Source organism: Polypterus senegalus, chromosome 2 (genome assembly GCF_016835505.1).
Source record: "Polypterus senegalus isolate Bchr_013 chromosome 2, ASM1683550v1, whole genome shotgun sequence".
Lineage (NCBI taxonomy): Eukaryota > Metazoa > Chordata > Cladistia > Polypteriformes > Polypteridae > Polypterus > Polypterus senegalus.
The window spans coordinates 69,875,724-69,889,684 of NC_053155.1; the positions used below are offsets into that span (position 1 = coordinate 69,875,724).

General features: G+C 37.4%; 1 protein-coding gene across 3 annotated transcripts in view; it reads right to left on the reverse strand.

Moving 5' to 3' along the window:
• The window catches only part of tsga10 (testis specific, 10), an 80,115-nt gene extending 67,862 nt beyond the window's left edge, over nt 1-12,253 (reverse strand). For 2 of the 3 annotated variants that reach the window (XM_039743926.1, XM_039743925.1), the window contains exon 1: nt 12,140-12,253. In XM_039743926.1, the coding sequence (XP_039599860.1) occupies nt 12,140-12,220 (81 nt within the window). In that variant the 5' untranslated portion in view covers nt 12,221-12,253. Of the gene's footprint in view, nt 1-7,349; nt 7,376-12,139 lie in introns of those variants that run through there. The other variant, XM_039743927.1, reaches the window with a different exon arrangement.
• Between the last annotated feature and the right edge of the window lie 1,708 nt (nt 12,254-13,961).

The following is a 13,961-nucleotide window of genomic DNA, read 5'->3' on the forward strand; positions in this document are numbered from 1 at the left end:
AATGGCAGCCAAGGTGCCTTTGTCAAGCCTGTAGCGGTCTGTGTGACCCTCCATGGATATGCCTCCCCAGACAATCATTAACCAACCACCAAACTGCTCATGCTGAATGATGTTACAGGCAGCATAATGTTCTCCATGGCTTCTCCAGACCCTTTCACTTCTGTCACGTGTTCAGGGTGAACCTGCTCTCATCTGTAAAAAGCACAGGGCACCAGTGGTGCATCTGCCAATTCTGGTATTCTATGGCGAATGCCAATCGAGCTGCATGCTGCTGGGCAGTGAACTCAGGGCCCATTAGAGGACATGGAACCCTTGGGTCACCCTCATGAAGTCTTTCTGGTTGTTTGGTCAGAGACATTCACACCAGTGGCCTGCTGGAGGTCATTTTGTAGGGCTCTGGCAGTGCTCATCCTGTTCCTCCTTGCCCAAAGGAGCAGATACTGGTCCTGCTGATGGGTTATGTTCCTTCTATGGCCCTCTCCAGCTCTCCTAGAGTAACGGCTTGTCTCCTAGAATCTCCTCCATGCCCTTGAGACTGTACAGGGAGACACAGCAAACCTTCTGGCAATGACACGTATTGATGTGCCATCCTGGAGAAGTTGGACTACCTCTGCAACCTCTGTAGGGTCCAGGTATCGCCTAATGCTACCAGTAGTGACACTGACTGTAGCCAAATGCAAAACTAGTGAAGAAACAGTCAGAAAAGATGAGGAGGGACAAATGTCAGTGGCCTCCACCTGTTAAACCATTCCTGTTTTGGGGGTCATCTCATTGTTGCCCCTCTAGTGCATCTGTTGTTAATTTCATTAACACCACAGCAGCTGAAACTGATTAACAACCCCCTCTGCTACTTAACTGACCAGATTAATATCCCATAAGTTTCATTGACTTTATGCTATACTCTGATTAAAAAGTGTTCCTTTAATTCTTTTGAGCAGTATATTATGACAGGCACTGTAATGCTTATAGTTACATGTGCAGTCACAATGGAAGAAGCATGTTTTATTAACTCCCTCAAGTTTTTTTTTTCCCATTTACTTAAAAGTATCTATTAACCAGTGTTACACTTTCACCAAAAGTGAGCCAGACTAATACCATTCACTTTTACTTTTCTGTAGGGAACATTTTGCTCTTTCAATTTTTTTGAAAGAGAGAATTGGTTGTATGTAATATTTTTTTTAAAAATATTCACATATACAGTACATTGTATAAGATAAATGCACTCTGAAAACTGTTTATTATCTACCTAATGAAGGGGTATGCAATCAAACTTGATGTTGTCTGCTGGGGTTATTTACAGGTATGCACATTTTAACTGTGCATACAGTGAATTCTTACCCTCATATATGAGTCTATCCAATACATTTTCCAATTTTGCAACTACTGTATAAGGTTTAAAAGCATTTGTAGAAAATAAGGCTAGAAAACAAACTCTGGTTGGCATGTTCCTGCGTTATGATTCTGGGCTTTCCTAGCATTTTGAAGTTTCTAATTAAACTTTCTTCATGAAATTAAGTAAACAAAATAAAAGGGTCTTATTTTACTACTGGAAGCAACTAATATTACATTACTCTTTGCAAACAGGTCAGAATAACTTCACTGAGTGGTTCTCCAAAAAACTCCTGTCTCACTCCCACATTCAAATATACACCATTAAGTTGATAGAAATTATCCCTTATTGTTTTAGTTGTCTTATACTTGGCCAATTCATTTTTATACAGTGTTTTACTAATCTATAGAATGATTAATATACATTTAGAACAAAAGCAAGTTACATGACCTTCTTTGGGTCAAACAGTGAGTTAAAGACAGGGAGTAAACCTTGTGGTTTAAAACCCTGTCATACAAGTGCACCTGTGGATCAACTTCCTGGCTCTGCTGAGGTCACACCACACTGGGTCGAGAGGAGGTGCAGTCGTAAACTGCAGTGCAGAGAACAAACCTTGCCCGGTCCACATCTTTTTTTTTTTTGGATGCCATAAAAGCAGATGGTTCTAAAAACGCTGCATCTTGTTTTGAAGCTTGCATCAGTGAGAACAGAGCTCCTGCTGGTGGAACTTTTTTCCTAAAAAGCTAGCAAGCTTCCAAGAAGCACCTTTATTTTCATGCTGTCCAACTTTTTCTGTTGTTTTTTGTTACATCAGTTAAACAGGATACCTCAACTTGTGCCTTAATACTTGTCCTGGCTGTATGGTCTATCCAAATGATCACAACATTTAGTGTCTTAGCCTCTAGATTTCAATCCATGGTACTAAAAAATGAATGGGTTAAAAAAGTAATCCAGTACACATAATGTTCATCCTTCCCTGTGCGATTTCAGAAAAACGTTTTTTATTAAAATTTAAACCACTAACCTATGCTGGAATGTAGCCTTAGAGGAGAAATTCTATTTTGTGTATACAAATTGGAGATAATTTTATGTTTTGAGGTTTTAGTTTAATCCATTCAGACTATAATTTTAATATTTTATGATGTATACACGTCATTGAACACATCAGTGTTTTCCATTTTTAATATACTTTTAAAGATTTAACTAGATTTACATTTTAAACTAAAAAGCATCTTGGTATATACTGTACACTTGTTTGCAAACTGCATAAGCTAACTAAATGGAAGCAGTCATGTCAAATCTGCATTATCAGGGTTTGGAAATTCAATATATTTTAATTTTTAAATATTCTGATTTACATTGTTTTATCACTTTAATAAATATTAAAAAGTAAGTAACACTTTAATAATAAGTCATTAACAAACATTATATAATGCATAATAGATTGTCATACAATTTAATGTAAATTGAAACAGCTATATGTATTAGTCATCAGTCATTGTCCAACCCGCTATATTCTAACACAGGGTCACGGGGTCTGCTGGAGCCAATCCTATCTAGCACAGGGCACAATGCAGGAACAAATCCTGGGCAGGGCACCAGCCCACTGCAGGGCGCACACACACACACACACCTACACACACGAGGGACAATTTAGGATCACCAATGCATCTAACCTGCATGTCTTTGGACTGTGGGAGGAAACCGGAGCACCCGGAGGAAACCCATGCAGACACAGGGAGAACATGCACACTCCACGCAGAGAGGGCCCGGGAAGCGAACCCAGGTCTCCTTATTGCGAGGCAGCAGCGCCACTGTGCTGTCCGCTATAAATATCATTGAATTGATGATTCATACATTGGTAACACTTAATATTAACTCTCATTAATAAATCAATATCAAACATAATACATTGTTTCTTTATATCTTTAAAAATCATTTAGTCTTTAGTTGTAGATTATTTGCTGTACCTAATATTACGTTAAAAGTGTTTATCGAAGGTTTATTAATGAAAAAAATGGAAGGTATTATGAAGTGTTATCAAAAACAAAAGATTTTTTTGAATTAGAGTTGCAGTAAGATGAAGCAGATGGGATTCTCCAAGTCCAGTACACAGTATGTATTCTTTCTGGAGTTATTATATGAAGTAACTTAAAGTGCACATTACATTGTTTTATTTGTTAGATACTGCATTACAGACTTAGTGCTTGGCAAGCAAATAGATTTGGTTAGACTTAACACTGAAGACAACTTCAACTGATCTGGAGGAATAAAACTTGGCAAGAAATATACACTTCATGTAGAAGATTTACTTAGCACATCCTGCATATCCTACCTGAGAGAACTACAGATCAGCAGGTAAAGGCAATATTAGTGATTGGTAAAAAGTAAGAGTTAGGGTATGCAATCAAGTAGATATGTCCTCTGAAATAATAGCAGTAAATATGTCTAGTCATATGGCCTCAGAAAACCAATGCAATAAAACACATATAAATTTACTAGCTGTGCTGCCCAGCTTACCCAGGAAATTTCTTAATAGAATAGGCCTTGGTAATAGTGCTGCTAATTGGATGTATCAGAAGTACTATAACACTATCTGTGTACTTTTCTCTAGAAAATATAGGTCTTGATTTATTTTTTGAACTAGGGGTTAATATTATTCACTTACTGGGGATCCTTCATTTTGAATATGCGACTTAGAGTAAAATATTCCTGTCATACATCAATTCTTGCTTCTTGAATGTAACTTTGATTTGTAATCTTGTACTATTACAAAGTTTTAGAGAGTTTAGATCAAAAGCAACATACACTGAATCATGGCTTACTCTAAACCATACATACAGCATTGACATTAACAGGCTTCACATTTACGTGGCCCATGGAATAAATTGAACATTTTAAGCATTGTATGGAAAAGAACGGGTGAAAATGAATAATATCCTGAACTATGTATAATGTTTACCTCATCTGTATTGTGTACCCCTTTACTGAGCTGAGCAAGCATTTAAACTAATCAAGGCATGGTGTCACTTCTGGCTTGTGTTGTACCCAGAACTTAAAGTGGGTCAGTACACCACATACTGGCAGTTCCTTGTTTCTGCTTTGTGAACTGGAGTGTAGTGGCACATCACGGTCTGACCTCCAAGGGGACCCTAAGTCATCTAAAAAACTACATATATTTCACCACCAAGGGCCCTTGTCACCCACTCCATTCTTAAAGGTGTATTTCTACAAGCATACTCGACAATCCATGAGGGACAACATCCCTATACCCCTTTTGAATCTGTATGTATATGTGTAATATGACGCGGACAGAATAGAGTGTACTGTGTATAGCCAAAGGCACAACTTGCTAAGCACATCTTTCAAAACATTCACCAAATATTCATTCTTGCACTTCCTATGGCCTAGTGGCCTTCATTTACATAAATTGGCATAACAGTGGTATCAATTACAAGCCCCATTTCTCCATGTGAACACTACAGTGCTGAGCCAAAAAAAAAAAGCTCAAGGTGCCTAAGAATACCCAATCACTACAACATTATTTGTGACAAATACTGACAAACAAAAAAATGCAGGTTTGCTAGTTTTCTTTTTTCCTAAATCATCACCAAATTTCAATCAAAAAAGCATTTTTGAGATTTTAGAGTATTTAGTTTTTCTATTGTGGAGGGGGTTACCCCTAATTATTGATAAATCAAAGTGTCCTTTAAACAAGGGTATTAAGTAGTAAGCATCCTCCACACTGAAAATATTTGATCAACCACATGCATAGACTATCAGAGAAGTAACTTTAATATTTAAATCCATACTATCTTATCTAACCTTCTATACATTTTCAGAAATTCTCAGCATTTTTGCAAAAAAATAAAAAAGAAACACACATATACACACACAAACCTTACAAGTTGTTTAAATATTCCAAACAGGATAAAATCGGTTGGCCGATTCCGACTGAACGACGTTAATAAATGAGTGTGTAGCTCATCAAAACAGAGTCTCCCGTTGCCATAGGAACCCGAGTCCAATTCCTTCAACGTTTCCTCGCAACCCTCGCCAATTATTTGTTTACAGATAGTAGAAGTTAGCAACTTGTTAAAGGCTTTTTTTTCTGTTTACAACACAGTATGTATGCATTCTTCAAAAGTGTGCCATGAGATGTAATTGGATACAGCGTCGAATTCCACAACCAGCGTCATTTTTAAAGAATATGCATCGCTAGCAATGACACTCTTCTTTTATCGTGGCCTTTACTGTGGCTACCGAGAGAGATGTTTTATGAAGCCTGATAAGTAGATGTGCCAAAACCCCAGAGCCAATCCAAAAGGTCCATTAAATTTTGAAACCGATCTCTCCATGTGATACTTTCACCACCGATTGGGTTAAATGCTCGTCGTCTTCTGAAGGCTGAGTGTGTCAGCAGTTACAGATGGAGTAGAGCCAGCTAACTAAATGACAATGAACTTTCTATATGCGCATCCTGGTTCCCACACAGCTGGGCAACCATGTGCCCCGGAGTTTGCAGCTGCAAGTGGTGAGCGAGAATTCACACGGCTAGTTCCATCACAGAAACTACCCTAGTCAATGGAATCCATAAAAAAATTGAAGTTTCTAAACTTTATCAGACTTGCAGCAAAATCAATTTAATTAGTCATTGATAGAATTCAGAACCCATAACCGCTTAGCTGATTTCTACAACTAGTGCTTGGGGATGACTCTGGGGTACCTCTTTAAATTTCTACATAGAGTACCGGCACCTTGTCTTAGGTATGCTTTACCAGAGCCCCTCGAAGCTTCACGGGGTCCTAAACCCCAAACCCCCCACACTTAGATTTAATGTTATTTTATCGCAGCGCTTACAGTGTGGATAAAACAATTTCGTTTCTAATCAGATGGGCACATTAATGAGTAAGTTTTAATATCAGGGTTACATTTTAATAAAGCTAATTATGCGGTTAAAAGATCAAAAAAATGCATAGATCTCGGACAGACGACAATTTCACAAGTGAAGAAAAACAGAAATTAAATTACCAAAAAAGAGAGAAAAAAAAAACAATGTTTTATATACCGCCTTTCATCCTGCGATATTTTATAAAGACGGCAATTCTTGTTCTTCGTTGCTTATTTACTAATGATACGAGATACGATTCATATGATATAGCGAGTTTAGAAACTAAACCGGTTGTGAAGCAGCTTTTACATCTAAAACACTTCACCATCTTTTCATATATCGCCTTTCGTACTGATGACATATTAAAGAGCGAGAAAGAGGTGTGATAATTAAGTGGAGTATGTTTTCAAAACCTACTAAGTAATTTAACTGAAAAGTAAGAAAATGAATAAATATAAACAGCATAAAAACGTCACATGCACCTGTCTATAAGGTCAAATTCAAAAAGAAAACGAGAAAGACGACCTACAGTGAATCTACCTATCAGTTACATAGGTACAAAAACGAACCTTTATGCGTGTTTTATTCCCATTTACTCCAAATGTTCTTGCTAAACCCAAAGAGGAGCGTGTTGGGCGAATTTGCGACTCCCGACTGCCTGTTGCATCCGTTATTGCCCCGAAACTGGATAAGTGGAGTCAGCAATTCGACCAGTATACAGTAGTTTAAGTGCAACATAGTAAACAGAAAGTATGTAACCTGAAATTGGGAGACGCATTTTTCGACTGCCGAATTCCACAAATAAATGAATGCCCTCACTTAGGTTACTCATTGGTCAACATGCAGTGCACACACATTCAAGAAACCAGGGGCTTAATACTAACAAACTGCTTTAATCAGTGCTGTACTTTACAAGACACTCAGCTAAGTCTTACACGGTTAACCATTTAAGATATTTTCCCATCGGCAAAAATCTTCTCTGCAGCTTAAGCACGTGGGACATCGAGAACCACCGCGATGCAACATATTTCTACGGTGCAATAAACCTTGATAAAACACAAACTCGCAGCCACACACGCACGCATGTTCACTTAAAACAAATGAACTGCACAAATTTCTGAAGTTTACCTGAGAGGTCAGAGAGTTGGGCGCACCCTGTCATACCGCACCCCCAGCATTAGACAAACCACAGAGAAACATGCAGCGTGTAAACGTCTGTTGTGGTTTCCACGGTAACACAGCGTCCCGCTAAGATTTGGCGCCTCCAGGCGGACCACGATTGACTGACGCTGATTTATGGGCGGGGAATCGCGTCTGACGTAAATGGGAACTAGTGTGCACAGTAAAGGAAAAACTGAAAAGGCGGGCTAGTGATCAGCGTTTGTTACTGTACAAATAACTCTTTTACAGTATCAATATTATGATTTGAAAACGCCTCATTGCTCTAAGTCAAGCTTGAGAGCTTTGAAATGGGGTGCAGTGGGGAGTGAAAAATATGTTATGAGTATTAAGCAATATAAACCCTTTATAAGGCTCATCAAGTCATTATTTACCGTAAGTTTAAATGAACAGTTGTTCTCCGTGGTGCAGTTAAATTGAACTTCCAGACAATAAATACTTCCTTGTGAGAATCACAGGTTTGCAAATGTAATAAGTGTTTTTCTGGAGTTATCCAACAAATAATGTTCCGGCATGTGTAGCGTGTAAAAGTAGTGGGCAGGTCTTTCAGAATTGTATAATTACAGGTATCATGGCTTGAAGGTATGTGTCCATGGCTTTGAAAGAGGGGTCATTTTACTGGCACATAGTCCTGAAATAAGGAGGACAGCCTTAACCACTATTTTCAAGAAATGTGCGTACCCTCTGGTCTTAAGGATACTTAGCATATTCACACATGTATTAGCTTACCTAGTCTGATTTTATTGTCTGATGTTATATTTCGCATTTAGTGTTGTATATATTGTAAGTTTTCTGATTTGTTTAATGATTGACCTTGCATACTGTGGTCACTAGTTTGTAGTTAACATGCAGTTTGGAATGTCATTGTGTGATGTTGTACACATTGTAATAAACTTACCACTGCTGATTTTTCACAAGGAACAAAATACGAAAAAATGTAATTTCGCCTAAGGTTTATTTGGTTTCCTCATGGTACACCTCCCATGTACTGTAGATCTAATTTGTGCAGCCTCTTTCTAATGATAGACACATGCACTTTGACATCAACAGTGGCAAGAACCTAGGTCCCATGATTAAATTATGGGGTTCTTAGAGACTTCTTTCAGCATCTTGCTTTCTGATCTCAGGCTAAACTTGCTTGATCTGGACAAATTTTCATTTGTATGAAATCTTCTCCACTTATAGATGATCTTCCAGAGAGTGGAAAGGGTGATTTCCAATTGTTTAGAAACCTTTTTAAATCACTTACTTGACTTATAGGTATCTATAACCCTTTTCCCTAAAAGTCTCAGAGTGATCTTTGGAACTAAGCTTGGTGATAACAAACACTTCAACAACAAAGAGTAAACCAAACTAAATATCTAAGGTTTAAATAAAACAGGTTCCATCAAGATCCTCTCTAATGATCATCTAATCATTTGTACCTGATTCCAATTTCAGGTATTTGAGGCAGTGATACACGTAAAAGTGTACTTACTTTTTCCATATGCAAAATATGCATGTATAGGTGTATTTAAATTCTACAATGGATTATAAAATGTAAATGTGGCATGATGTTTGTTATATTATATCACCTTTGTCTATTGATGCAGTTTAAATGAAGATAAAATCCTAATGCAGTATGTCCACGTATCTTAAAAAAAATTTTAAAAAATCAATGGGGTGTCCTTACTTTTTCACATAATTGTGAGGCTGAACAGGTAATAAATGTAAATTGTTTTACTGCAAATTTCAATGTTGTAATGAAGGTGTATTTTTCAAGAACAATAAGCTTGGTGTCTAAGCTTGCATCATACAATGAAGGGGATCTAAAGGTTTCATAATGAGAAGTGTAAGATGTATTCTTTGTCTGTATGCTCATTTTGTTTTAGAAGATAACATTTATGGAAGAGAGATGGATAGTTCCAAATACTCACGTTAATACAATGTTGCAGGTTTTATTCATGCTTGTAAGGATCACTTCCTGTAAAGCTATGCTCCTGTTCATAATCCATGTGTATTCACTTAAATGCTTCATCCCTCTCAGTTACTAATTACAAGTATATGCCCAATTAAGTACTTATCACAGATAACAAAACTGCTTTATCACATGTTGCACTAATAAGACATGAATTGACTGACTTTTATAGGGAAAACAGGTATAGCATCTCTCGTCTAGAGGAGTGTACATGTTGGAAGATTCTATGCCAGAGAAGGATACAAGCTCTTCAGGCAATATATGGTGTTTTATTAAATGATTAGATACTAGTGTTTCTACGTTAATAACCACTATATTTGTATATTTAATTTTGTTAATTATCATTAAATTATTAAATTAAAAGTAGCTGAGTATATAAATGACATTAAAATCTATCTGTTGCTGTTTCATAAGATGTTCTTAAGAGTTTAAACACTCCATTTTAAATGTAATTTTTTATGTGTATCAGAACGTTTGCTATACCAAAGTGTCATGCATTTTTAAATTCATAATTTGCGTAGAAATATTACACTGAAAGAAATCCAAAATTTGTGAGGTATAAGTTCCAAAATAATCTTGAAAGTTGCAAGTAGATTCGACTAGAGCCTAAAAAATGTAAATTATACATATAAAATAAATTTAAATTGTAGTATAATTCATTTTCATTCTCAAAATTATTAATTCAGTTTGCTTCATGGGGGGCCTGATCTTATAAATGTCCACAGGTCCAATCTAGAGTCATTATTTAATCTAACCTGCACAACCTCTGCTTATATTATATGGCAACGCACAGTAGTCTTATTATCTTCTCATTGTAACTCTTTCAAAAAGAAAACAAAAAACTACTTTAATGTGATCTCTTTCAAAAATAGATGAAAAGCTACTTTAACATGAGTTAGGTGCAAAAAAAATGTATAAGATATTTTTTTGTAAGGCTTTGCCGAGTTTTGTTTGTTTTTTTGATTTTGTTTTGACAGTCAGATTTTCTTTGATTTTTTAAATTTTCTGGTCCCAGCCTAACTTCTAAACCCTCTTTTGCCAACCATGTTTTTGTGCCTTCCATTTCCTGGTATTTTTCACCACATAAATATGATTTTTCGTGATCAAAACACACTTTAAGTTCTCCTGGATGTAGTCTTATAAGGGCCTCCACCTCCTCAGTCATATGTGCTTAGAGCTGAGAGATTAACATAGACAAGGGCTCATCTGGCAAAGAGGCCAGTGAATTGCGGAAATGGAGGGATTGGAGGTAGGAAAGAGGATTCAGTAGATCAGGAGTTAGATCAGATTAGTTAAGTGAGGCCCAGCAAGGTGAACATAGACCTTATTATTTTTGGTAATCTGTTTTGTATTTTGTTCACCCCATTCCTTTATCCTTCTTGTATGCTTTTTGTTGTACAGTGGATTGCCTTTCTTAACAATAATTTGTACTACACATGTGTCTTTCTAGATGCAGAGCACCCCCTTTGTCACAGCATGTACCTATTTTTTGCCATCTAATGTTTAAAAAGACACAAAATGGCCTATATTTTAAGGAAACAAACATTAACTTAACATATAATAAAATAACAATCTAACCAAATTACCCTCATTCCACGCATCAAAAAATGGCCCAGCAGAGTTTAGAGTTCAAGAATGACAATGAAAGGAGAGTCTGTGTGGATAGACAAGTGAGCAGAAATATACTGTATATAATATATAAACCTGAATTTGTACTTATGGAAGGAACTGTGACATACTTCACCTTTTTCAGAATAAGAGAAAGGCAAAGTAATTAGGTAATCATCTGCAGTTAGTGTGCATCTGATACATTCATTTCCAAAGTGGTAAAAATATGTCATATGGATATTTGAGGAGCAGGAATGAAAAATCCCTAAACTAAACCTAGATTCTGTAAGGTAACAACATTAATCACTGCACCACTGTATCACTCATGTAATGTAATGTTTCTCTTTATGATTAGTATGCAGTCTTTTACCACTTATGTAACCACTCTTATGGATCTGTGCAGAAGGTAATATTGTAAGTAAGCAAATACATAAACTGAAAGCAGTGAAAGTACTGTAGATCAAGGTCTTTTTTTTCTAAAGTACTTTGTGAAATTTATATCAAATCACCTAGTAAGGCAGTTAAAACATAGCATAATCCACTTAATACATTTGAGTCATAGGGGCTGAAGCCTACTCCTGTAGCCCTGGCTAGAAGGTAGAAAAAAAGCCCAGGATCCAGTGGCAATCCATTACATTTCCCACTCGCCATACTCACACAGTCAAACTGACCTAATGTCAGTTGATAGGTTTTTAGGCTCTTTATTGTCAGGTGTCAGCTTGGAATTTACCAAGCTTGAAATCAATGTTCAACATGCTGCCACTCTCCAGTGCCATTGGCTTAACTTAGCAATTTATCTAACACACACATCTTTGGGAAGAAAAGTCCATGCAGACACGAGGAGTAAATGTATACTCCGCACTCTACAGACATCAACATAAATTTCAGAACACTGGATCAATAAGGCAAAAGTGCAGCCACACGATTTAAACAACATCCTAAAATATTTCAAAACTTTCTAATGTTGCAAAGTTTATAAAATGCCACTGTAGCATATTAACTTTTTGCTTATAAAAATAATTCTGTTATATTAGTAAATGAAGGTGAAATATTTCATGATTAACTATTCTAGTTCACAAGATGTGGTGTTTTGTCACAAACAGAAACTTTACATATTAAATTAAATCAGAATCTGGTTATCTGTTTTATATGTTAGAATTTTCTGAAAACTTACATTTGGCTCCTTGATCTTGTTTGCACCATTATCTTTATTTTCCTTTTTTTCAGTCATTGCTTGATTTATTGAGCTTTCCATCCTACCAGCAGAAACAAGTAATTCTGCACACCACTTCTGTAGCACACAACAAACTGTGACCAGTGTTGTAGAGATGCATTGTTACAATATAAAACACACAAGTCAAGGCATGCTTATAACATTTATGTTTTGGAACAATGCCAAAAAAGCTTTCTTTGTCAATTAGGCAAACTAATGGTTACAGCTTCTATGTATCTCCATAGAATCAATATTTCACTATGTAGTTAAGACTTTCTTATCTTTGAAGTCTTGTTTGCCATTCTTCTTATAAAAAGAAATGAAAGCTGCAGTATATTCTCTATACTCTAGGTACAAACTTTATCTGGATTCCTTTCATTCACAGTGTTGTCCCTATGTGTTTTGTGTATAGAGTGAGTTTAATTACATACAAATTGTTATAGTAGATGTGCAACCCTTACCGCTTTAATCACAAACACATCCAAGAATATTAAGAAAGTAGTATTATACTTTAGAATTTACATGGTAGTACACAGGGTGTGTCATTGCTGATTTTCACCTTCAAGGGAAGAGCTAAAATTCCTACATCACTGGGATGGTAATTACAGTTTAGACAAACGTACATAACAGACAGCACTGAAACTAGTTTTGAACCAATGAGTATATATACTGCTCAAAAAAATTAAAGGAACACATTTTAATCAGAGTATAGCATCAAGGCAATGAAACTTATGGGATATTAATCTGGTCAGTTAAGTAGCAGAGGGGGTTGTTAATCAGTTTCAGCTGCTTTGGTGTTAATGAAATTAACAACAGATGCACTAGAGGGGCAACAATGAGGTGATCCTCAAAACAGGAATGGTTTAACAAGTGGAGGCCACTGACATTTTTCCCTTTTTATCTGGTTTTTCACTAGTTTTGCATTTGGCTACGGTCAGTGTCACTACTGGTAGTATGAGGTGGACCCCACAGAGGTTGCACAGGTAGTCCAACTTCTCCAGGATGGCAGTTACTCTAGGAGAGCTCGACAGGGCCATAGAAGGTCCTTAACCCATCTTCTCCTTTGGGCTAAAGAGGAACAGGATGAGCACTGCCAGAGCCCTACAAAATGACCTCCAGCGGGCCACTGGTGTGAATGTCTCTGACCAAACAATCAGAAACAGACCTCATGAGGGTGGCCTGAAGGCCCGACATCCTTTAGTTGGCCCTGTGCTCACTGCCCGGCACCGTGGAGGTTGATTGGTATTTGCCATAGAATACCAGAATTGGCAGGTCCACCACTGGTGCCCTGTGCATTTTACAGATGAGATCAGGTTCACTCTGAACACATGCCACAGACGTGAAAGGTTCTGGAGAAGCTGTGGAGAACGTTATTCAGTATGACCTGTTTGGTGGTGGGTCAGTGATGGTCTGGGGAGGCATATCCATTAAGGGACACACAGACCTCTACAGGCTAGCAACTTGACTGCCATTAGGTATCGTGATGAAATCCTTGGACCCATTGTCAGACCCTATGCTGGTGCAGTGGGTCCTGGGTTCCTCCTGGTGCATGACAATTCCCAGCCTCATATGGCGAGAGTATGCAGGCAGTTCCTGGAGGATGAAGGAATTGATACCATTGACTGGCCTCCGTGCTTGCCTAACCTAAATCCAATAGAACACCAATGGGACATTATGTTTCGGTTGATCTGACGCCGCCAGGTTGCACCTCAGACTGTCCAGGAGCTCAGTAATGCCCTGGTCCAGATCTGGGTGGAGATCCCCCAAGACACCATCCGTCAGC